Below are 26,795 nucleotides of genomic sequence, written 5' to 3'. Positions count from 1 at the left end.
GGTTGAACTGTTTCTTATTTGTTTAGATATCTTATACTATGTAATACTTTCTCTTATTTGTTGCTGATATCGATTATTTCATCAGGTACCTATTATCTCGTTTTTTTTAGGGGTCGTTTTGAGCTTTTTTCTGTGGTTTGTGGGGGGGGGGGGGAGGGGGGGGGGGGGGTTGAGGAGGAGAGAGAGAGGATGTCAAAATTGGATCTATGACTAGCTTTAGATCTAAGTATGTAGAAGTGGTTGACTGTTAATAAGATTGCATTTTCTTTTCTAGAGGAAACAGTTGCTATATGTTTGTTTGCAGTACGTAGAAGAAAAAATTGAACAGGAAAAGAAAACGAGAGTATGCTCAAATCTCCAAGTTCAACAAAAAACTTGCAACTGAAACTACGTGCCTCTGAACTAAATTGGTTACATCTACAAGTAACGTAGTATAATTTTTACTATTACATACCTTTGAAAACTAAAAAAAAAAAAAAAGGAATAATAATACAAGGGTCAAAATACAAATGACCAAGATCCCAAACAAACATATATACCAAAAATCTACTCATCTAATATATAGTTACAACTTGAAGCTCAGTTGACGAGGTCATATCACAAGAGGAGATGAAGTTTTTAATTTAGGTACCTTAAATGAGGATGTGAATAGTTTTGGAGCACCTGAGATACTATCACCAGCTTTTCGTTTTGAACTTCTCTGTCCCAACAAAAACCAACTATCTATCAGCTTACATAAGACATATTTCTCTGACATATTAGCATGCTCTTGGAATGAGATAAAACAATAGTTATATATAATCCTTTACTGAATCTAAATAATAAAGAATCTGGTATTGATGTCACACCTCTGTATTTATACATTTGAATTCGAATCTAGGTTGTTAACATATGCACATGCATTCGTCAAAATATCATGGATATCTTCTATCGACGGAGACCCTAGCCCCACAATCAAGAAAATACAGAGTACACAGCAATGTCCAAGTTACTACGGTCGTGCTAGCTTGTTATCCACACAATAGAGAAATCGTCTTTTATAAAACAAGTCATAACCAGGATGTTGATCCTGGTTGCTTCTTGAATCAGAAGAGCGGTTTACGTCAGGCACAGAGAACATGCTAGCAAAGGGAATGCTAATACATTCAATGACATCTCAGTTATTTCTTTTCCTTTTTCCTTTACAAAGTGAGAAGATTTCCTTTTACCAGATTAGATCCACAGAACAACAAAAATCTATATGCATTACAAGAATAACCTATTCTACAATATTAGAAAAAGGGAGCAGTTTCTTGAATCCAAGAGAATGACAAACTTCATACGCAAGATACGCCTCAAAGAAGAACAGCATTAACATCGACAAATTATGTAACACAGGACTTCTGCAAAATAGTTTCTTCTAAAATTAAGACGAGATTACCTTTTCAAGAGCTTGTGAAGATTGCGGTTCTTCCTTGAAAGTTACAGTCTTCCGATCCGTTCTGCGCTTCGGAGGTCCTGATGCGGATGTGGATCGAAGCAACACAGGAGTGACGGAGGCACTTCCGGACTTCTTTAGCAACTCTAGTTCTCTGGAAAGTTTGAATAGCTCTTCACTCTTTTTGACGAGGTCAGATTCCAGTTTGGCAATTTCAGTTCTTAACGTAGCAATTGTATTATCCTTATCAGTGTTGGATGATTGTAGTTCCTTAATGTTCCTCATAAAAGCATGTATTTTCTCATTTCCAAGCTCAATTTCAGTATGTTTGCTCCTCAATTGCTCATTCATGTCATGCTCCAGTTTGTTATATTGGTTCCAAATGAAATTCTTCTCTGCCAAGAGGGCAGAAATCTCTGAATTTTTCTCTGAGGTGAGCCTCTCATTTTCAGTTCTCAGCCTTCTCACCTCATCTTCCCATGCCTTGTTTCTTGTCTCTGCTTTTTCATTAGTAGCAGTCCTTGGTACATCCTGTGAATCAAATTGAACGTTCATATGACTTATCTTCTAGTTTTGTCAATGAGCAGCGGTGGCAAATGATAATACAAACTTACAATGAAATCAGAAACAAAATTCATACAAGAAAAAGCAATCGAAACAACATACATTTGGCTCTGAGCATTTATGAGAGTGGTAGTCAAGCAATTCTCTGAAGTCTGCCAGTAGACTATCTGCATCTTCTGCATTTTTTAGGTGAGAAGTAAGTCCCAAATTGAATGCTGGGATGGCTAAAACTTAAAAGATCATGTCTACTCTGTAACAGTTAAGGCTACACATACCTGGGGGCGGGGCGAGTTCTCTCAAGAATAAAACCATCTAAAACAACCTATATTCCCAAAAAATTAGTTGTCCTTTTTTCTACTTTGGTTTTGGTTTCATTGAGCTTGTAAAACCCCATTAAAACAGAAGTCTTCTTAAGGCTCATTGGAAATGAAACCGGAACTGAACTGAGAGCCCTATGCATAAAGAAGTGTGTGTATATATCAGATATGTGGTTGCATGATTATTATTCTTTTATAGCTATCTGCAGTTCCCTACCTCGCAGGACCTCCATTCTTGCTAATTTGAATGATCCACTTTGACAAGCTTAGATTTTCACAAAAAGAAAGTTAAGTGTGCCATGAGATGAAATGCGAAGAGAAACTATTAGAACCAGAGTCGAAACTTGTTACAAGTGAGGTGACTTCTTGCAGATAGCACATCAGACTAACATAGCAGAAAGAACTAGTCTTATTTTAGTTTGGAAACCATCGAGATTAGAGTCAGTCAGAGAAAGTGAGACAAAAGAAGTAACAAACAGTTTATCCAGCCTCCGGATAGAAAGTTCAACCACTCATGTCACTCCCTCGCCCAGAGGTCTCTTTCCTTTCTTATTTTTCTCCTTTCATCCCTCCCTCCTTCACGTGACAGGGAAAAAAGCATGGACGAAGACCATAAAAGACACTCTCTAGCCTTCTCTCTCTTTTGGGTTAAAGACTTCAACTCTTTAAGTGGTTTGTGGTTAGGGAGGCTAGTCTCACACTCATTCCAACCTACAAAAGAGGGGATTTTCAGCTTTGTAGTAGGTACCCCATGTGTGAAGAGGCACTCTGAAGATGCTGGCCACCTCTTTTTGCATTGTAAAGTTACTAGTCATCTGTGGAGCATGTTTCTCGCAATCCTTGGCATGTCTTGGACCATGCCAAAATCCACTAAGGAGCTACTACAATGTTGGAACAAAGAAGGGCTGTGCAAGAAATCACAAAAGACTTGGAATACCATCCCCTTAAGCCATTTGATTGGACTGATTGGCTTGAAAGAAATGAAAGAATTTTTGAAGGCCATAAGAGAAATTTACATAGCCTTAAACAAAGATGTATGTTTTTGCTAGCTTTTTGGTGCAACCTGGTTATTGTACAGGATGCTGATGCAATTTTAGATACAATAGGGGATCTGCACAATCCATAGTTATGTCTTGTCGCACTGGCTTAGTGCAAGCATTTATAAAATCTTTGATTACTTGTAAAAAGAAAAGGCGAATTAACAAAAGCCCTCACACATAGTCCTGGGAGTCTAACAAGAAATTGAAAGATACATGCCAGTTGCTACTATCCATTCCGTTACAATTCATATGACCCGTATTCAGTTTTGAGATGTTCCAAAATGATTAACACCGTTCCCTTGATAATATCATTTTATACAGCTTTCACAACTTTGAATAGTTGAAATTCTTTAATTATTCAAATACTAATATTTGATGTAATGTTTTCTCTATCAAAATAAGTGTTTAACCATTACTTTAACATTCTTTTATACTATCACTAATATAATATACAAGTCAAATTAACATGTTCAATCAACAACCTTTATTTCAAACAACAGGTTAAATAATAAGAACCAACATTGAATAAGAAAAAGAAATTGAATGTTTAAAGCTCCACTATCAAATTGATTACTTAAACAGCACCATCGTTTAGGCAATGACACTGTAATTTGTGGCTCACACCAAGCACAACCATAGCCACGAAATTAAGCTCTTCAAAGTAATCAAAGTAATCAAAGGCAGTAACCAAGAAATTGCATCAACGTTATTAGATAAAATAAGGAAAGGGCAACATCACATGAAGTGAAAGTTGTCATCTCCGAATTCTGCATTGCAACAAAGAACTCTACTACTTTTCTTATAACCGAGAAAACCCCGAGAGAGCTAGTAGCATACAGTGCAAAATCAATGGATAATGGGTCCGCTCCTCTAACCTTCTCCACTTAAATAACGGGATGCAATAAATAACTATATTTTCTACCCTATTTTAAACTAAGCGCATCAGGAAATAAATGGTGAAAAAAAAGAGAACCAAAATTTGCAATAAAGTTTTTTTATAACCGAGATATTCCCGAGAGCTAGTGGCACACAATGCGAAAATCGATGGATAATGGGCAGCTTTCTCCGCTTAAATACCAGGGTACAATAAAGAATTATATTTCCATACCCTATTTTAAACTAATCGCATCAGTAAATAAATGGAAAAGGAAAAAAAGATCCAAAAATTGAAATAATTTTTTTTGTTGTTGTAGAAATGGAACTCACCAAACTTCTTTTTGTACATAACAGCATCCCGTTTCTTCGAAACAACATGACGCTCTGCTTTCGCTACCTCAACAATGTGCTCCATCTCCTGAACTATAAAATCCTGCTTCATCTGCAAAACCCAACTTTTAAAAGAACCAAACTTTACCAAAAAAACCCTAAATTTAAACCAATCAAAACCCTAAATTAAGTTTTAAAAAAATGCAAAACCAAAGAAAATGAAAAGTGACCTGGAAAATTTGTTCTTGATAGCTATAACCATCATTTACCCATCGACCGTGCAGTAACTTTATCCGATCTTCAAGAATTTTTCGGTCTTTGGCAAGATATTCAAGCTGTGTCTGCTGTGATTTCAACATTTTAACTAAAAGGTTGAACACATTGTTCCAATTCTTCCTTTCTGAAGAATAATTCTTGCTTTTGGGCTTTGCCATTGAAGAGATGGATAGAGTTTGATTTGAAGGGAGAAAAAATTTCTGAGGTTCTTTTGAGTTACAGATGAGAGCAGTGGAAATGTAGGACCGTTAGAGTTCGAAAATTTGCTCAACGGTAAAATAAAGCTATACTTTCTGAAACGCCAGATTGAAAAGAAAGGAGCGCAGGGTTGGGTTTGGGCCTTCGCTGCTTCCTTTTGGGCCCTCGTAAGATTATCTTTACCCAAATAACCGGTCGGATTCATTATTTATTTTTACTAATTAAATACGATTCTATACATATTCGATATAAATTATACATATATTATATATTTAGTGTCTATCTTTTAATTTAAGCAATTGGATAATTGGCTATTTAGGTTAATCCTTCATTATAGTGATTAAAAGGGTGTTTGTACAAATATATTATCTCAGGCAAATTTTAAAAGACTAACTTTATCTTTAAAAATTATTTCATCTAATAGTTTTTAAAGGAAACATTTATCTAATTAAGTTAACAATGGCAATATGTAAAGAGTTTCTTCAAAAAATGTCATACGGTATGAGAATCCATAGTTTGTTTACAAGGTATGACAATCTTCCCCACTAAGAAGATATTTTTTTTTTGGTTTAAAAGACTACTTCTATTAACTAAGGATGCGTTACGGGGAGCTGCACTAGAGCAGCAGAATTACAAACATATGGAACTTGACTACAAGTAGTACTATATATTCTATTTAGTTTTCTAATACAGGTGGTCCGACTAGACGAAGCATGATCAAACGTTAGACAAAAGGAATTGGAGTAAGCTTGCACTGGAAAGTGACTACTACTATGTATACTACTATTATGTCTCCTTCGTAGATACCTCTTTTTGCCATAACAAAAAGTGGTAGTTGTTCCAAAAAGGTGATATTACTTCCCATAAATTTCATTCCAAAATGAGTTAGTTGGACCGCTACTATGTTTTGCTTCCTATAAGCATGTTTCACTGGTAGATCACCCAGCTGGTGGATCAGGTATCTGCAATTATTAAGCACATGTGATTAAATGTTAGAGGGGCTATGTAGCATGATAACTACCTCTGCAACGTCAATATTAATTTCCAGTGGTGTAAGCTTATGAACTAAAGCTAGTTGTAGTCCACGAAATAATGCTATTATTTCAATGTGGACCACCGAAGTGACTTCTATGTTACCTGCATATCCCATTACCCAATTCCCTTTGCCATCCCTAATAACTCCACCAAAACCTGCGAGCGGATTAGATTGTCTCATGGCCCCATCTGTGTTGATCTTAAAGAAGCCTCGTGGTGGCAGTTCCCATCTTAGATGTAAGGGAATTATTGATTTTTTGGTGTTGTCAGTCTTTGTGATGTAGTGAAATTCAGAGGCCATCTGATATATAATCGATGTTTAAGGGGGTATGTTTAACGTTTTCAAAGCAGTTCTTATTGCGAGTTGTCCATAGGTGCCAAAGAATGAAAGGGACAATTGTATGATATGGTATATATTTTAATTTATTAGGATTGTGTAGCATAATAATCTTTTTAAGCCAAACATAAGTGGGATCCTCCTTATAACGAGCATGTTGTATTAGAAACCCTAATTTCATATTAAACCAGCATTGTCGTGCATTAATGTATTTAAAGAATATATGAGGAATAGATTCCTCTTTCCGGTGGCATATGATATAAGTATTGGACGTAAGTATCCCTAACCTATGTAAGTATTGTTGGGTGGGTAGGCAATTGTGACTCAACAATCACAAAAAGGTTTTGATTTTTGATAATGTACGTAAGTGCCATATCCACCCATGATGATTTGAAAAGTCAGTGGTTTTGGTGAGCGATTTGTAACAGGAGATAACGAAGAAGTGGTCTGATAAAGTGTGCCCCAAATAATGCGATCGGGTAGTGTTGGGTAAGTGGGGAGGTAATACTAATTTATCCGTTGGATTAGAAAAGTAGCCAATTCCATGGACTATATGTGGTTAGAGATTCTATGAGTATTGAGTGCAGTTGCGACCAACATGTGTTGTTCCTAATATGGTAATGGGCATTGTATTAGGCTACGAACGTTAAGGCTAGGAGCTAAGCAATTATCATACCCAAAGTTGACATGTGCTCCTCGTGTGACTTGCCATACTAATCCTTTTTGGTACACTGCCCACCATTTGAAATATATTTCCACATCATGGAGATTCTAGTGGGATTCCTTCGTGTGGGGGAGGAATATTTGGAAAGAAGAATGGATGCCCATTGGGCCTGTGGGTTATGGAATAAACGCCACGTTGTAGTAGATAGTAGTGCTTTATTTTTTTTCTTAAGTTTTTGAATACCTAGGCCACCTTTATTTTTGGGTTTCGTTATCACTTCACATTTAATCATAGGCAAACGCTTTTTCTGGGAAGTAGTTCCCCATAGAAAATTTTTTTAGTACTGTTCTAACCTAGCAAGCACATAGTTAGGCAGCTGAATGATTTTCATCAAATGGTTTGATATGGAGTTAAGGGTGGCTTTTATGAGTGTGGCTTTCCCTGCCATGGTGAGGTGGTTTGTTTTCCAGCCCGCAAGTCTATTTTTAAAATTATCAAGAATAAACTGAAAGTCTCTTTTCGTAGATTTGGATGTAAAAAGAGGAAATCCTAAATATTTGCTACAGTGTAGTCCTTCCACCATATTAAAAGAATTGAAGACAAAAGATTTGTCAATTTGTGAATAATTTTTGGAAAAGAAAACTTTTTATTTTGCAAAATTTATTTTTTGGCCTGATAACTTGGTAAAGTAATCGAGATGGTCAATAATGGTATGACAACTGTCAGTGGTTATTTTGGAGTCCAAAATTATATCATCAGCAAAGAAAAGGTGAGAATTTGGTGGAGCTCGTTTCTGTAAGGTGATTAGGTGCCAAAGGTTGTGGTCTACTGTAATGTTAATACTGCGGGAGAATATTTTCATGCGAAGTATGAAGAGGTAAGGAGATAAAAGATCTCCTTGCCTAATACCTCTGGTGGGTGTGAAGAAAGAGGTGAAAGTACCATTAAAAAGGATGGATGTAGTGGCTGTTGATATGTATGACATAATTAACGTAATTATGGGCTGAGGAAATTTAAAGTAAGTTAGGGTTCTGCGTATAAAATCCCGTTCTAAACGGTCAAAAGTATTTTCAAGATCTATTTTAAGAAGCATATTCGAGCATTTTGATTTAGAAGTTCTAAAGTTGTGAAGTATTTTCTGTACTATTATAGCATTGTCTGAAGCTCTACTATTTTTTTGAAAAGCAGATTGTGATGTGTGAGTTATCTTATCAAGGAAAGGTTTTATGCGATTAACAATAATTTTAGTTATGACCTTGTACATGGTATTACATAAACTTATGGGTCGAAAGTGAGCCGGCATGGATGGACTTTGCATTTTTAGAATCAAGCATATAAATGTTTGATTCAATGCTGGAGGAATGTGTCCAGATAGGAAGATATTTTTGCAAAAAGGAATAATTGAATCTTTAATTTGGGCCCAGAATTTTTGAAAGAATAATGGGTAAAGGCCATCAGATCCCGGAGATTTATGAGGATGGAAAGAATATACGGCGCTAGTGATTTGTTCATCCGTTAAGGTGTCTAAAAGATTGCTTATCGAAGCATCATTGATAGTATTGAAATTGGAGTAAGAGTGATTTTTATTATAAAATATATGGCTCATTTGGTACAGATCTTTGTAAAAATTTATAATTAGATTTTTTAATTGGTCATTGTCATAAATCTAGTTGCCATTTGGATCTTTAAGAGCAGTAATCCGATTATGTCGTCGGCGTTTAAGAGCTGTTAAATGGAAAAATCTCGTATTTGCATCGCCCTCGTTTAACCAAGCTACACGAGATTTTTATTTCCAAAAATTCTCTTCCACTTTTAAGATGTGGTTAAATTGATAGATGAGCTCTTTTTCTAAAGTTTGTAAAATATTACTCGTGGGATAGTTGGTGGAACTTTGGATACCCACCAGTCGTGCCCTAAGTTGATTTTTTTGCTTAAAAATATTGCCAAATGTGTCCCTATTCCAAATTTGGCTAAGGTAATAGAATTTTCAACACCTTCCAAATAATGTGGGCATGTCAGCCACACATGTTGCACAAGTTTAGGGAAATCTTGGTTTGTAAGCCACATTGAATCAAATCTAAAAGTAGATATTCTGGGAGGACGTATAGCGAGCATGAGTGGACAGTGATCGGAGTGCGTCCTAGATAAATGATGAACTTGAGATTCAGGATATAATTTTAGCCATTCATAATTAGCTACTATTCTATCTAATCATTCTAAAATTATTCCACCGCGTCTACGTTTATTTGTCCAGGTGTACTTACTCCCTCTATAACCCAAATCAAATATATTACAGTAATTGAAGCAGTTTAATAAGGAGTAGGCTCTATTATTATTAATAGGGCATCCTCCAAACTTTTCATTGGAGAAGAGAATATCATTGAAGTCTCCTCCCACAACCCAAGGTCCTTTATAATTATCTGCAACATGCATTAAGTTTTGTCATAGAATTTTTCTATAATTTAATATAGGACTTGCATAAATAGCTGACAACATGAAAGAATGGTCATGGTGACATACATGGATTATGCAGTGTATTTCTTGGTTGATTACTGCAACTTCGGAAACTGTAACAATTGAAGCATTCCATAATATTACGATCCCTCCTACCTGTCTCTCAACAGGTGCTTGGGACAAATTAGAGAAATCAAAATCATCTCTTAGGACTGCATGGTCCTATAGGTGTGTTTCAAGGAGCACAACTAGTGGCGGCATGTAGTAGTTTAACATGGAGCGAAAATTTCTCCGAAAATCAGGAGATTGAGCACCCCTACAGTTCCAAATAACAAAATTCATAGAGTTAGTACATAGGGGTGGTGGTTGTGGGATTTGCGCCACTGTGTCCATTGATTGGCCCTTGTCGATGTGAGTCTGCATGGTCTCCCTCATAGTTGGGGTGATGACCACGACAAATTTCCCTGCCTCCAAATTTGTTGTTAGTTGTAGTTTGATCAAGCACTTGGTCACCTCCTGTGGGTAGTTGAGTAGTATCTTTTTGTCGTATTGTTCCTTTAGGATAGAGATATGGAAGCCCTTAACCATACTGGCTCTGTTCTTGTCTCCCTCATCTCCTCTATGACTACTGCGATTTCTTAAGGAGTTAGAACTTCTTGTTTGTTTGGAGTTGGTGGTTGTGGGATCATGGAGCTGTTTGTTGGAGTAAGAGGTTTAAATAGGCTCATTGGGGACATGAATAGATATAAAGGAGGCATTTGCATTACTTCGTGAATCCAAGGAATATGAGAATGTGTCGTTGGGTAAAAAGGCAGGTCTGGATATGTTTGAATCTGTGGGTTGTTAAAAGATTGGCTCATAGGGTTCCACATGTATGGCATCCCCTAAGTTTGGAGGTATGGCATCTGTGTGGTGGTCCAGTGGTACTGGCCATACAGAGCCATTGCAACCGTCTTTCCCTCGGTGACAATTTGTGCCAAGTCTAGAGGATTTTGGAGTCGAATTATCACCTTTTGATTGTTCACTACCATGGTAAACATTAATGCATGGTTCTGGAGCTCCAGTTCGAGCCATGATTATGGTGGGTTGTAAGGGTGTGGTGCTTGGAAAGTGTAGATCACTGGGTAAGTTAGTGGTGGTGGTATTTAGTGTTGCATGGTTGTGGGTGTGAGGTAGTGTAGATTGAGAGGGCAGAAAGACAGTAGGGATGGGCGATATTGTTTTGTTCTCAGGGGGAAAATGGGGGTGTTGTGGCTCTGCATGTTGATTGTGTGGGAGATTTGAAGTATCAGTTATGTAGTTTGGCGTATGAGTAGAGGTGAGTAATGATTGTTGATCAGGGTTAATAGTTAAAGGAGAGGGTAAGAGGGGCGGTGATGAGGTAACGTGAGACGCAAAGTCTTGTTGTTTGGGCTTCCTACGTGGGCTGTAAAGTGGTAGGGATATTTGCATGTCTCCATTAGTTTCTTCAGTTGTTACAGAATTAGACTTCGAAGTAGTTTGGTGTGTTTCATGATTGCCTATAGGATATGGGTTTGGGCTTTGGTGAGGTAGGTTATCGCAGGTGTACAAAGGTTTGTGACTGGTAGATGGAGGTGGTGTATGTAACGTGGCATCTATTGGAATTGGAGTAGTGTCCATTATGTCACTATTCATTTGTAAAGTGTGTGTAGGCAAGGTGTGTGCTAGGTTTTTGACCGCCTGGGTCGGTGTAGTGGGTTTGGAAATTGAGAATGGTGACTTGGGCTGGCAACCCATCGCCTGTTGGGCTGGTGGATGTTGGGTTTGACTGGTAGACTGTGGGTCAGGTATTGACAGGTCATTACTATCAAGTTTAGTTAGTAGATTAAAAGAATTAATTAACTTAACATCCTTAGGGTTAGTTTGCGAAATAGATAATCTATGGTTAGTAGGGATTAATGATTGAGAGAAGGGAGGCGTACCTGACTGTGTTGTTGATGTTGATAATGAACTCGTTGTCTTTGTGTCTCGTCGCTGAAATGTAGGTCTGCGTGTAGGTTGTGCGATAGTGGCACTTTCAAGCTTGTGTGGTTGTCTTCGTGGGCAAACTACTGTTTGCCATTTTGTATTTGAGTCGTTGTGAGTCTCCTTGTCAATGAGAGAGGTCGTAGGTGGGTGTTGGGATGGTGTTGAATTAGTGGTTAAGGAAACGTAGGGGCAATGTTTTAATGTATGACCTAATCGTTCACATGCTACATAGAGCATGTTAAGCTCTTTGTAGAGTATTTGTTGTATGTAGGTGCCAATAAACACATGTGATTGTAGTGGCTTTTCAAGGGGTACTTCAATGCAAATATGTGCACAATGTCCACGAGAGGTAGATGATGTACATGTATCAACCTTTAGAAGTCTCCCAATTTTGTTCCCCACTTTCTGAAGAATAAAGAGGTCGTAGAATTCCGTTGGTAATTCGTTAATCGACTCCCACCGCTCCTGCGCACAGACCAACCGCAGAAGCGAGGCCACTTCTGCGCAATTATCTCTGCACCTCTGAACCCAGGTTGGGCTGCCAAATCCCGCACCTGTGCTCTTTCATCCGCATGTGCGAGTCCGCACTTGCGGGCTCCCCACCGCAGGTACGAAAATACCAGAAACCAGAAACTTCAGCAAATACACAAGTCCAATTTTCGATCCGTTAAGCATCCGAAATACACCTGAGGCCCCCGGAACCTCAACCAAACATACCAACAAGTCCTAAAATACCATACGAACTTAGTCGAACTCTCAAATCACATCAAACAACACTACAAATATGAATCACCCTCCGATTCAAACTTAATGAACTTGAAACTTCAAATTTCTAAAACTGATGCTGAAACCTATCAAATCGAGTCTGATTGACCTCAAATTTTGCACACAAGTCATAATTGACATTACGGACCTACTCCAACCTCCGGATGCAGAATCCTATCCCGATATCAAAAAGTCCACTACCGGTCAAAATCTCTAAAAATTCGACTTTTGCCAATTCAAGCCTAAATCAGCTACATACCTCCAAAACACAAATTGGACACGCCCCTAAGTCCAAAATCACCCAACAGAGTTAACGGAACAGACGAGACTCCATTCCAGAGTTATTTTTACACAGTTCCAACTACGGTCAAAATCCTAAGGCTTAAGCTTTCGTTTAGAGACTAAGCATCCCAAAATACTGCGAAACCAAAAATAAAATCTCCCGGCAAGTCACATAAGCAGAAAAAGATACGGGAAAACAGTTAATAGGGGATCGAGGCTATTACTCTCAAAATGAAAGGCCGGGTCGCTACATCCTCCCCCTCTTAAAATAATTGTTCATTTGCGAACGAGCATAGAGAATACCTGAAGTGGTGAAAAGATGAGGATAACGGTTGTGCATATCTTGCTCGGTTCCCAAGTCGCCTCCTCGACTGGCTGACCCCCACTGAACTTTCACTGAAGAAATATTCTTTGACCTCAGATTTAGAGCATGCCTGTCCAAAATAGCCATTGGCTCCTCAACATAAGATAGATCCTTGTCCAACTGGACTGAGCTGAATCCAGCACATGAGACGGATCACCGTGATACTTCCGGAGCATAGAAACATGTAATACCGAATGAACTCCTGCTAGACTGGGAGGTAAGTCAAGCTCATAAGCAACCTCCCCAACATGCCACAACACCTCAAAGGGACCAATGAACCTTGGGCTCAACTTGCCCTTCTTCTCGAACCTCATAACGCCCTTCATAGGCGAAACCCGGAGCAAGACCCGCTCTCCAACCATGAATGCAATATCGCGAACCTTCCGATCCGCATAACTCTTCTGTCTGGACTGGGCTGTACGAAGTCGATCCTGAATCACCTTCACCTTATCCAGAGCATCCTAAACCAAGTCTGTACCTAATAATCTAGCCTCGCCCGGCTCGAACCAACTCACTGGAGACCGACAGCGTCTACCATATAAAGCCTCACACGGTGCCATATGAATGCTCGACTGATAACTGTTATTGTAGGCAAACTCCGCAAATGGAAAGAACTGATCCCAAGAATCTCCAAAATCTATCACACATGCATGGAGTATATCCTCTAATATCTGAATAGTGCGCTCGGATTGTCCGTCTGTCTGAGGGTGAAATGTTGTGCTCAGCTCCACTCGAGTACCCAACTCATGCTGTACGGCCCTCCAAAATCATGATGTAAACTAGGTACCCCGGTCAGAGATGATGGGTACCGATACGCCATAAAGCCTGATGATCTCGCGGATATAAATTCGAGCCAGTTGCTCGGAAGAATAGGTAGTCATCACATGAAGGAAATGAGCTGATTTGGTCAACCTATCCACAATCACCCAAACTGCATCAAACCTCCGCTAAGTCCGTAGGAGTCCAACAACGAAATCCATAGTGATCCGCTCTCATTTCCACTCCGGAATCTCTAACTTCTGAAGCAACCCACCTAGCCGTTGATCCTCATATTTCACCTGCTGGCAATTGATACTCCACTGTGTCCTTCTTCATCCTCCTCCACCAGTAATGCTACCTCAAGTACTGATACATCTTCGCGGCACCCGGATGAATAGAGTACCGCGAACTGTGAGCCTCATGAAGAATCAACTCACACAACCCATCTACATTAGGCACACATAGCATGCCCTACATCCTCAATGCACCATCATCTCCAATAGTGACCTCCTTAGCATCATCGTGCTGAATCGTGTCCTTAACGACAAACAGATGAGGGTCATCATACTGACGCTCCCTGATACGATCATAAAGAGAAGATCGAGAGACCACACAAGTCAATACTCGACTCGGCTCAGAAATATCTAATCTCACAAACTGGCTGGCTAAGGCCTAAACATCCAACGCCAATGGCCTATCTACTGCTGGTAGATATGTTAAACTCCCCAAACTCTCTGCCCGGCATTTCAAAGCATCGGCCACCACATTGGCTTTCTCCAGATGGTACAAAATGGTGATATCATAATCCTTAAGCAGCTCCAACCACCTCCGCTGACGCAAGTTAAGATCCTTTTGTTTGCACAGATCCTGCAAACTCCGATGATCAGTGTAGTTCTCATAAGAGACACCATACAAATAGTGCCACCAAATCTTCAAGTCATAAACAATACCTGCTAAATCAAGGTCGTAGATAGATAGTTCTTTTCATGCACCTTCAGTTGTCTAGATGCGTAGGCAATTACCATATCGTCCTACATCAACACCGTGCCGAGACCAATCCGCGACGCATCACAATATATAGTATAATACCCCGAACCTATAGGCAATACCAATACTAGGGATGTAGACAAAGATGTCTTGAGCTTTTGAAAGCTCTCCCCACACTCCTCTGTCCACCTTAACGGAGCACCCTTCTGGGTCAGCCTGGTCATAAGTGCTGCAATATATGAGAATTCCTCTACAAAACGACGGTAATACCCCGCCAAACCAAGAAAACTCCGAATTTTCATAGCTGATGACGGTCTAGGCCAACTCCGCACTGCTTCCACCTTCTTCGGATCCACCTCGATCCCATCACTCGATACTACATGACCCAAGAATGCCACTGAGTCTAGCCAAAACTCATACTTTGGAAATTTTGCATATAACTTCTTTCTCTCAAAGTTTGAAGTACAGTCCTCAAGTGCTGCTCATGATCCTCCAGAGTCCGGGAGTACACCAGAATGTCGTCAATAAACACAATGACGAAATAATCAAGATAAGGCTGGAACACACTGTGCATCAAGTGCATGGAGCATTGGTCTGCCCAAATGACATCACAAGGAAATCGTAGTGACCATATTGAGTCCTGAAAGCAGTCTTCGGGATATCTAGCTCCCGAATCTTCAACTGATGATAGCTGGAATGTAAATCAATCTTGGAAAACACTCTGGCACCCTGTTGCTGATCAAATAAATCATCAATATGAGGCAATGGATACTTGTTCTTTACTGTGACTTTGTTCAACTGGCGGTAATCAATACACATCCGCATAGAGCCATCCTTCTTCTTCACAAATAAGACAGGAGCACCCTAAGGTGACACACTGGGCCGAATAAAGTCCTTATCAAGCAATTCCTGTAAATGTTCCTTCAACTCAGGAGGAGCCATACGATATGAAAGAATAGAGATTAGCTGAGTTCCCGGCAATAAATAAATACCAAAATCAATATCTCTGTCGGGCGGCATGCCTGGAAGATCAGCTGGAAACACATCTGGAAAGTCCCTCACTACTGGACTAACTCAACTGTAGGGGCATCAATATTGACATCTCTCACATAAGCTAGATACGCGTCACACCCCTTCTCAACCATTCGTTGAGCTTTAAGAAATGAAATAACTCTGTTGGGAGTATACTCTAAGGTACCTCTCCACTCTAATTGTGGTAGACCTAGCATAGCCAGCGTCACGGTCTTAGCGTGACAATCAAGAATAATATAATGGGGCGACAACCAGTCTATGCCCAAGATAACATCAAAGTCTACTATACTGAGCAATAATAAATTGGCTATGGTCTCAAAACTACTAAGAGCAATCAAACACGACCGATACACGCGGTCCACAATAAGAGAATCTCCCACAGGAGTAGACACATAAATAGGGAAACTCAAGGAATCCCGAGATACGCCCAAATACGGGGCAAAATAAGAGGACACATAGGAATATGTAGAGCCTGGATCAAATAAGACCTACATGTCTCTATGACAGACCAGAACAATACCTGTAATGACAGAGTCGGAAGCAATTGCCTCTGTACGAGCCAAAAGAGCATAATATCTGGCCTGGCCTCCCCCTCTAGGGCGACCTCGACCTCCCCGACCTCCACTTCGAGCTGACTGAGCAGGTGGGGCGGTAGCTGGTGATGGAATCATAGCACGAGGACCCGGTGGAACACGCAGTGACTAAGAAGTTTGTGGAGGTGTACCCCTCCTAAGTCTGGGGCAATCCCTTACCACATGGCGAGTGTCGCCATACTCAAAACAAGCTCTCGGAGGGTGTGACTGTTGTGACTGGCTCGGGCCAGGTCTGTTGGACTTGCCGCTAAAAGCACCCCGTGTAGGAAGTGCACTAGATTCTGGCGGTGCATAATAAGGCTCCTAAGGCCTAGAAGGGGCCGGAATACCACTGGCGACTGGAAGAGCTGAATGAATAAGGCGACTCACATAACCCCTACCGTGGCGAACTGAAGTTGGGTACCACTGTAAGTGCCAAACTCTCGAGACCTCTTGGCCTCCCTCTCATCTCTATCCCAAGTGAGAATTCCCTCTAATCTCCTAGCAATACTCACAACCTGCTGGTAAGAAATATCCATTTCCAGCTCCATGACCATACTAATCTTGATACTGGGGTGGAGTCCCTCAATAAACCGACAAACCCTCTCTCGAACTGTGGCAACCAAGGCCGGTGCATGTTGGGCCAAATCACTGAAACGAACTGCATACTCTGACACAGTCATAGCACCCTGGCACAGCTGCTCAAACTCCGTGCGCCATGCGTCCCTGAGGCTCTAAGGGACATACTCTCTCAAAAACATGTCCGAGAACTGAGTCCATGTAAGTGAAGCTTTCTCAGCCGGACTACTCAACTCATAAGCACGCCACCACTTATAGGCTGCTCCTTTAAGCTGGAATGCAGTAAAGGAAACCCCACTCGTCTACACTACACCCATAGTACGGAGAATATAGTGACACTCCTCTAGAAAACCCTGATCATCTTTTGATGCCAATCCACTAAAGGTAGGAGGGTGGTACTTCTTATACCTCTCAAGTCTGAGCTGCTCCGCCTCAGAAATTACTACCCTAACCTCGGGGTGAGCTGGAGCTACTGGCTGTATTAGAAAAATCTTCGGAACCTGGTCGACCTGAACCCGTTGTTCAGGGGTATGGGCTGCGGGAGTCTGTGCCCCTCCCTAGGCCTAAGATGTGGCAGGAGCAAGTGGAATGAATCCAGCCAGAGCTAAGGTGCTGAACATGCTCAGAAACTGGTCTAGAGTCTCCTGGAGGGTTGGTATAGCAACAAGTATCTCAGATGCCTACCCTCTAACTGGAGCTACTGGGGACTCCTCTGTAGAAGCTCGTGCGAGTGCTCTGGCTGCACCGCGTGGACATCCTTGGCATCTACCCCGACCCCAGCCTCTCGCGGCTCTAGCAGGGGGCGCGGGTTCCTGGTCATCAGATCCGCTTATACGTGTCCTCACCATCTGTGAGAGATTAGAATACAGAAGTTTAGAATTTCGAAGTCAAAAATTTCGCACGACAAGGAATGAAAGAAGTGTAATTTTTCCTAACAGTTCCATAGCCTCCCGAAGATAAGTACAAACGTCTTTGTACCGATCCGTGAGACTCTAATAAATCGGCTTGTGACTCATGACACCTATGAACCTAGAGCTCTGATACCAACTTGTCACGACCCAAACTCCCTTCGTATAATGTCATGACGGCACCTAGTCTCTACGACTAGGTAAGCCTAACAAATTACGGAAAATAACAAAACGAAAGTAAAACTTGGCAATTAACAGTGGTGAATAACTAACTAACTAGTAATAATGTCGCCCAGCATGTACAATAATCAATACTCTATAAATACACAGTCTTCCCAAAACCCAAAACATCGTAAGTCATAAGCCACAGAAGGAAACTAGTATCTCTATACACTAGAGTCTAATAAAAGAAGTACAGAAGGTCATTGATATATGGGAGAATAGAAGGAGACTCCGAGGTCTGCGGACACGACAAATGTACCTCGAAGTCTCCGTACAACAACAAGCACCCTCAGCTAATAGCGGGGCTGATAAGAAGTACCTGGATCTGCACACAAAAAACATGTGCAGAAGAGTAGCATGAGTACACCATAATGGTACCTAGTAAGTGTCAAGCCTTACCCCGGTCGAGTAGTGACGAGGTCAGGTCAGGCCCACTTGTAAATAATAAATAAAGCAGGAGAATATACAGTATAATGAGAAACTAGAATTTAACAAAAGGAAACACAACAAGGCAACATTATAACACACATGGGTAAACCACAGGGGATCTCCTAAGATACCGTCTCGTAGTCCCAAAATAAATATACAGGAAAAACTTTCGAGGTACCGCCTCGTCGTCTCAAAAGTAAATATACAGGGAGAACTCCCGAGGTACTGCCTCGTAGTCTCAAAAGTAAATATGCAAGGAGAACTCCCGAGGAACCGCCTCGTAGTCTCAAAAGTAAATATGCACGGAGAACTCCCGAGAAACCGCGTCGTAGTCTCAAAAGTAAATGTGCAGGGAGAACTCCCGAGGAACCGCCTCGTAGTCTCAAAAGTAAATATGGAGGGAGAACTCCCGAGGAAATCGCCTCGTAGTCTCAAAAGTAAACACACAGCTCAAATCGATAAATACAATAGTTAACAACAAGATTTCTACAGTTATACTGATAAAGAGCAAGGAAAAATAGGAAATCAACTAGGCATGCTTCACAGAGTTCAAATAAGTAGTTAAAGCATGTAGATATGTGATATTAGACTAAACAGGATAACTACACATATTGGAATAGCTCAATTAAGAATGAAAACAGACTAATACATATTTTAACAGTATAACTCAAATTAAAGGAAAAACAGGTTGCTACTCAATAAAATAAATCGGGTTTTACAACAAATAGCCTGTGTATATACTCGTCACCTCACGTACACGGCGCTCACATATCACAACAGTACCAAATCCTAAGGGGATTCCCCCCTCCCCCCTCCCACAAGGTTAGGCAAGCCACTTACCTCGAACCAAGCTCAATCAATTAGTAAGAATGCCCTTTTCTTGATTATCCGACTCTGAATGGCCCAAATCTAACCAAAAACAATTTCATACGATAAATACAACTATATTAGACTAATTTAATTAAGGAAATCAAGGCTTTAACAAGAATTTCGAAAATCGTCCTAAAAAGTCTCCCTGGGTCCACGTCTCGGAATCGGGTAAAAGTCACAAAATATGAACACCCATTTACTCACGAGTTCATTCGTACCAAAATTATCCAAATCCGATATCAAAATCTCAATCAAAACCCAAAACCTTAGTTGAAGAACTTCTTCCCATTTTCCCCAAAATTTCCACCCAAATCCGAAATTAAAAGATGAAATTAGTGATAGATTAGCGAAAAATAACCATAAATGGGTTAAGAATCGTTACCCAAAAGCTTCCTCTGAAAATCTCCCAAATTGTCGCCCAAATCCGAACTCTCAAAGTCCCAAAATTAAAAATGGGATAAAACCCTCGAACTTGGCCTTTTCTGCCGAGCGATCTCGCATTTGCGGGCCTATAATCGCACCTGCGATGCCGCACATGCGGAAATTCCATCGCAGGTATGGACTTAAATTAAGTCCCCTGGGTCCGTATCTCTGAGAGAAGCGCCGCACCTGCGGATGTGCTCCTATGACCAAGGAACCGCACCTGCGACCCTCACCGCTCCTGTGCACAGACCAACCGCAGAAGCGAGGCCACTTCTGCGCAATTACCACCACACCTGCGAACCCAGCTTGGGCTGCCAAATCCTGCATCTACGCTCCTTCATCCGCACGTGCGAGTCCGCACCTGCGGTCTCCCCACCGCAGGTGCGAAAACACCAGAAACCAGAAACTTCAGCAAATACACAAGTTCAATTTTCGATCCGTTAAGCATCTGAAATACACCTGAAGCCCCCGAGACCTCAACCAAATATACCAACAAGTCCTAAAACACCATACAAACTTTAGTCGAGCCCTCAAATCACATCAAACAATGCTGCAAATACGAATCATCCTCTTATTCAAACTTAATGAACTTCAAACTTCAAACTTCTAAAACTGATGCCGAAACCTATCAAATCGAGTCCAATTGACCTCAAATTTTGCACACAAGTCATAATTGACATTACGGACCTACTCCAACCTTCAGAATAGGAATCCTACCCTGATATCAAAAAGTCCACTACCGATCAAAATCTCCAAAAAATTTGAATTTCGTCAATTCAAGCCTAGATCAGCTACAGACCTCCAAAACATAAAACGGACATGTTCCTAAGTCCAAAATCACCCAACGGAGTTAACAGAACCGAGTCGTCTTCATACAGATCTAACTACGGTCAAAATTCTAAGGTTTAAGCTTTCGTTTAGAGACTAAGTGTCCCAAAACATTTCGAAACCAAAAACAAAACCTCCTGGCAAGTAACATAAGCATAAAAAGATACGGGAAAGCAGTTAATAGGGAATTAGGACTATTACTCTCAAAACGACAGGTCGGGTCGTTACAGTGGCTTTGCTTCATTCTCTTGTCTTTTAGCCCCTTTCCTTCTTTTTCATAATTTCTTTTTCCTACAAGATTTGTTAGAAAATATGCGAGGATAGAATATTATTATTCATATTTTATTTTAAAAACTTATTTTTACATATGAAATTACATGAATAATTTATATCCATCACCCGCAAATTATAGGTTGATGCATTGGGGGGTTGTTGACAATCAAACATGTCCTGCGTGTGCTTGTCAACCAGAAAGTATATCCCGCCTCTTTTTCCAATATAATGTATCTGCACAGGTGTGGAACAAGCTCTTGCAGTGGAAAAAAAATTAATAGAACAACTATAATTTGGCCAGATGAGTTGAGATGGGATGAAGTTAATGCAAAAGAAAAAGTTCAAGTGTGGAGATCTTTAGGATGACGTTGCCTGTATGTATTTATTACCTCTGGATTGAAAGAAATAAGAGGATCTTCTAGAATAAACAAGTTAATCCTAAGAGCATCATTAGAAGAGTCATAGAAGAAGACTTCTATGGGGAATCCCATAAGAGCAGACTTATTAAAGAGCTTGAAACCCTGAATTTTTTATCCTATATAGTATAGTATGTCTTGCTAGTAGCTTGGAAAGTGGATGTTAGTTGTGAGAAGTATATCTTGCAGTTGCCTTTCTGTAGGTTTTTCTGTGTAACTGTACATAATGCCTTCGCTATTAAAATCTTATATTTTTTTTTGGTAAATAATTTTTGTATTACCAGTGAACTATTTGTACAAAGAAAAAGAAAATCAATCTGATTGTTGTACATAAAGCCCCAACATCAGAAGAACTTCAGAAACTAAAATCATACTACCAGCCCCACATATTTATGTGTACCCCTATCCAACTACTTTTACCTTAGTTCTAAGGATAAAAATTAAGTAGCTCAAGCTTCCTAGCCAACTTGTCTTGACAACACCTCTACAAGAGACTTCTTGGGTGATTTGCTTCATAATATGTTCAGAATCAGACTGCTTGTTTTGAAAAATTATGAAATTCCTTTCTCTCCAGATATTGTACAAGCTTGCTACTAGAGCCATTCTATACACCTCTGTCTCAGCTTTCCTCCCTTTTTTGCATAGATCTTATCCCACTTCAATTTATCATGCCAATCTAGTGCCATCCTATTTATACCTTGCCATTGTAAGATCTTATTCCAGATATGTGCAGACAAGTCACATGGAAAGAATAGATGTGTTATATTTTCAATTTCAGTAATACATAGAGGACAGTTTTGTGGAGCACTCAACCCTCATTGTAATAACCTATCCCTAGTATTCAACTTCCCATGTGCTACTACTCTCATTATGAATATCCATTTAGGAGCTTTTAGATTATTGCACACTAATTTTCTCCATGACACCTTAGGAAAAATACCTTTTATCGAGACATACACTTTCTTGATAGAAACATATTGTCATTGCCTGAAACTTAGCTTCCCCCATTCCTGCTTGTTCGACATACCTTCTAGCCTTCAAAATTTTCTGCACTACCCACGAGGCTTATTTTGGTGCAATATTCCAGATTTGCTGCTCTTTTATATAGTAAGTGTCAACCCATTTTACCCACAAACTATTATTTTGGTACACAAATTTCATAGAAGCTTACATATGGCTACTTTATTCCAACTAGCCACATCCAAAGAATTCATTTCACTTGCTACTTGGGAGGTAGGAGACTCTTTCCCATGCAAGTAAAGCCCTTTTAGATAGTTCGGCCTCGCCAGTCCACAAGTATGTCTGACAAGTAGACTCTATTAGCTTGACTACCTTTACGGGTGGCACAAAGATTTATGACCAGAATACTTGTATTGAGAATGTAACACTTTTTTATCAATTGGACTCTACTTTCATAGGATAGGAGCTTTGATGTCTAGCTTTGAATTCTATCGAGCATCTTATCAAGCAAGGGTTGACATTGAATAACTAAGAGTCTCTTTGAGCTCAAGGGAACTCCCAAATACCTTATAGGCAAGTCACCCTTTGCAAAATCAGTTGCCTCCATAATCTGTTGTTGCACTATATCGTTCACTCCTCCAAAATAAATGGAGCTTTTGTCCCTATTTGCACTAAGTCCAGAAGCTGCGAAAAACTTGTGAAAATAGTCAAATAGAATTTGGACAAACTTCACATCTCCCCTGCAAAATAGTAGTAAAATCTTATATTTACATTAAAAAAAACTATTTGTTTTGTTTTCTTTCATATGATTTTTTTTATTGCAATTAAAATTTTTGATATGTTTTGTGTATTTAGAAGTTCTTTATTTAGCATCATATTTGTTTTTATGCATAATGTTCTTATAAGAATGACATGTTTAAGACTATAAAAGTTTTTGAGATATTTTCTGATACATTATGTATATGTCGAGGTAAATATAATTTTCTTTTTTTATAATTAATTCAACTGAACCTGATTTTTTTAATACAAATATAGATGTATATAAATTCAAATCTTAAAGTTGAACCGTCAAGTTTAAATTCAGTCATACTAGCATGTCGAGCAAAACATAGGGGGTGATATCTTTATATGGCAAATAATTGATATATTTCCTACTATTAATAAGGGAGAAAGAGAACTGCCTTCGATTGAGGGAGAGCTGCATCCGGTTACAATTCAAGTCAAAAGGCTACTAGAAAATGGTTAAATTTCGACCGTCAAAACGGTAACAAATAGGTCAAAAATCGAGCTTTTCTGAGTGATTTCTGACTGTAAACAATCAGTCGAAAAACACATTGTCGCAAAACATTTACGACTGAAACGGTCAAAAATTTCCGACCGGAAAAATATCGCAAATCTGGGAATTTTTAGGTATTAATTGCGATTGAATCGGTCGGAAATCAACCCCAAATTTGGGAAACAATATTGCAGAATTCTATTATTTTTTCAACGACGCCACCTGTCACGACCCAAAATCCGTTAAAGGTCGTGATGGCGTCGGACACCACTGTCAGGCAAACCAACAATAAATACTTAATTAAATCCTCATTTTAATATTTTCAAAATCGTAAATTTACTTCAATTTATCTAGTAAAAAATGAATTTACAGAATAAATAACAATATTTTCCAATTCCAATAGCGAACATCCCATAATCATCCCAGAACCCGGTGTCACGAGTGCATGAGCCTTTTCTAGAAATTTGAAATAAAATACGACAACTATCCAGAATACAATTTGGACATGAAGGAAAATACAATACTCTCAAAGCGACTCTGCTGGCTGCAGTGCATCGTATAGAATGTAGCTCGCCTAAGTCCCCGCCATAATCACGCCTTGGCGCCTACGAAGCCGCTAAACATATGTGTACCTGCACAAAAATATGCAGCAAGTATAGTATGAGTACGTAAATCAACGCGCACCCAGTAAGTATCCCGCCTAACCCCGAAGAAGTAGTAACGAGGAGTCGACTTCGACACTTACTATAGGATATAAATGGGATATCAATGATATAATTAAGTATGGATTATATGAACGGTTGCAAGCTCAATATTTTGAAGTAAGTAAGCAGTTCTTTCGTAATTAAGAAATCTCCAAATTTATCTCCCATTATTTAACAATTTAACTCAGGCCGAGGAGGCAATATCATTATTTATAAATTTCAAGGCAAACAATACAAGCATGCACAAATCATGCCAAGGTCGTACAGCCCGATCCAACAAATATTTAAATTGTGCACTGCCAGAGGGTCGAATGACGCGAACCATAGATGCATCTATTTATTACCGAGGCGCTCGGCCCGATCCACAAATAATAATTATTTTTAAGAAAATACAAGTTTCTCATTTATAGTCAAGTATCTCATACAAACCTTCCGGTAAGTGAATTTAACCTCATACAAATCTTCAAGTAGTGAATTTAACCTTATACAATTCTTTTATAAATTTCTATCATGACTAGGTGATTATATTAGCAAGTAAGGGCACAAACATTCCAAGTATAGCATGACACGGGTCCTAAACTACCCGGACAATAGTATAATAGTAGCTATGTACGAAATCTCGTCACTTCGTACATACGTAACCCCCACAATTAAGTACAAACATTTATTTAATTCACCTATGGGGTTAATTCCCTCTTACAAGGTTAGAAATGAGACTTACCTCGCTCTGAAGTTTCATAACCGGCTCCTAAGCCATTCAATCAACTCAAATCGATGCTCAACGCTCCAAAACTAGTCAATAAGTAAGCAAATCTGTAAATATATACTCTAATACTCATTATAATCCTATTTACAACAATTCCCCACTCCGTTTGAAAAATCGATAAAATCACCATCGGGCCCACGTGTCCGGATTCCGAAATTTTTCGAAGATAAAGTTTACCCATAGTCTCACGAACTCAAATATATAATTTTATGTCCAATTACATACTCAAATTCATGGTAAAAATTCAAAAATACCAAATTCTAGGTTTTCTACCAAAACCCTATAATTTCTACTAATTCCCATGTTTAACTCCATATATAAACCAAGTATTTAACTTAATAATAAGGGGGATCACTTACCTTGAGTTGCTTGCTAAAACTCTCCCCTTGAAGCTCTTCAAAATCACCCAAACCAAATGAAAATGAGAGGAAAATGGCCAAAACCCCACTTAAAAGCATTCTGCCCAGCCCGACCTTCGCACCTGCGGTCCAATAGCCGCTCCTGCGGTCCTTAATGCCCAGCAAGATCTCGCACATGCGGAAGTTTCTTCGCTTCTGCAAGCTTTGCATGTGCGACCTGTTATGCGCATCTGCGCAAATTTTACGCACCAGCAGTGGCTGCCTCGCGCCTGCGCACACGCAGGTGCGCTTCTCCAGTCCGCTTCTGCGGCTCCCCCAGCTCCAGCCCCTTCTCACTTCTGTGAGTAATTTTGGGGTACCCGCGATCTCGCACCTGCGGCCAAAGTCATGCAGGTGCGATTACACCAAAAGCATTAAGCTTCAGAAATTCTGAAGTCCAAAAATCGATCTGTTAACCTTCCGGAATCCATCCGAGGCCCTCGGGACCTCAACCAAATATATCAAAACGTCCCAAAACACGTTACGAACTTAGTCGAGCCTTTAAATCACATCAAACAATGTCAAATTCATGAATCGCACCCCATTCCAAGCTTAATGAAATTTAGAATTTCAACTTCTACATTCGATGCCGAAACCTATCAAATCACGTCCGATTGACCTCAAATTTTGCACTTAAGTCATAATTGACATTACGGACCTACTCCAACTTCCGAAATCGGAATAGGAATCCAACCCCGATATCAAAATATCCACTCCCGGTCAAACTTCTCAAAAACCTTCAAATTTCTAACTTTAGCCAAATGACTCCAAAATGACCTACAAACCTCCAAATCTACTTCCAAACGTGCTTCCAATATCGAAATCACCATACACAGCTATTCCTAGACTCGGAATTCCAAACGGACATCGATAACATCGAAATGTACTTCAACCCAAATTTATTGAATTCTTCCAAAATACTAACTTCCACAATAGGTGCCGAAACGCTCCCGGGGAATCCAAAACTCGATCCGAACATATGCCCAAGTCCCAAATCATCATACAACCTGTTGGAACCTTCAAATCCCGATTCTGAGGCCGTTTACTCTAAAATCCAATCTTAGACAATTCTTCAAACTTAAAGCTTTCGAAATGAGAATTTTCTTTCCAAATCAACTATGAACTTCCGAAATTTCAATTTCGACCACGCGTACAAGTCATAATACCTGAAGCAAAGCTGCTCATGGCCTCAAACCGCCGAACGATGCGCTAGAGCTCAAAACGACAGGTCGGGTTGTTATATTCTCTCCCACTTAAACATACGTTCGTCTTCGAACGTGCTAAAAATTGCTCTGGAGTTGTCTGAAATCACTACTTAACACCTCGTGCACCTACCCGTGCTACCACAACTCAGTTGAGCACACTGCTCGAGCAAATCGGAAGATTCCCCTTGTGTTTAGTCAAACTAGCCTTAGATCCGGAATCTTCTCTGCCAGGCCTGCTTCCAACATAAGAACACCGTATCAATCACCACACGATGTACCA

At 39.9% G+C, this 26,795-nt stretch overlaps 1 protein-coding gene across 2 annotated transcripts; it reads right to left on the bottom strand.

Moving 5' to 3' along the window:
• Positions 1 to 356: 356 nt before the first annotated feature.
• On the bottom strand, positions 357 to 5,091 carry LOC104110996 (uncharacterized). Of its 2 annotated transcripts, none has more exons than XM_070200262.1 (5): positions 4,775 to 5,091; positions 4,545 to 4,656; positions 2,084 to 2,157; positions 1,421 to 1,948; positions 357 to 695 (listed from the first exon to the last, which is right to left on the bottom strand). In XM_070200262.1, exons 1-5 carry the CDS (start codon positions 4,976 to 4,978, stop codon positions 675 to 677), a joined length of 939 nt encoding a protein of 312 aa, XP_070056363.1. In that variant the 5' UTR covers positions 4,979 to 5,091; the 3' UTR covers positions 357 to 674. The 2 variants fall into 2 exon arrangements, with proteins under 2 accessions (XP_070056363.1, XP_009618877.1); XM_009620582.4 differs by having other exon boundaries at positions 357 to 700; positions 4,775 to 5,089.
• Positions 5,092 to 26,795: the final 21,704 nt, after the last annotated feature.

This window comes from Nicotiana tomentosiformis, chromosome 4, assembly GCF_000390325.3.
Source record: "Nicotiana tomentosiformis chromosome 4, ASM39032v3, whole genome shotgun sequence".
Classification (NCBI taxonomy): Eukaryota; Viridiplantae; Streptophyta; class Magnoliopsida; order Solanales; family Solanaceae; genus Nicotiana; species Nicotiana tomentosiformis.
The sequence above is the reverse complement of the archived record's forward strand: the minus strand, read 5'-3'. Positions and strand labels throughout refer to the sequence as shown.

Coding starts and splice junctions, on each gene's coding strand:
- LOC104110996 (XM_009620582.4), bottom strand. CDS start 4,978: ATGGCAAAGCCCAAAAGCAAGAATTATTCTTCAGAAAGGAAGAATTGG. Junction 2,158..4,544: donor TATGTACAAAAAGAAGTTTG/GTGAGTTCCATT, acceptor TAAAAAATGCAG/AAGATGCAGATAGTCTACTG. Junction 701..1,420: donor CTTCACAAGCTCTTGAAAAG/GTAATCTCGTCT, acceptor TTGTTGGGACAG/AGAAGTTCAAAACGAAAAGC.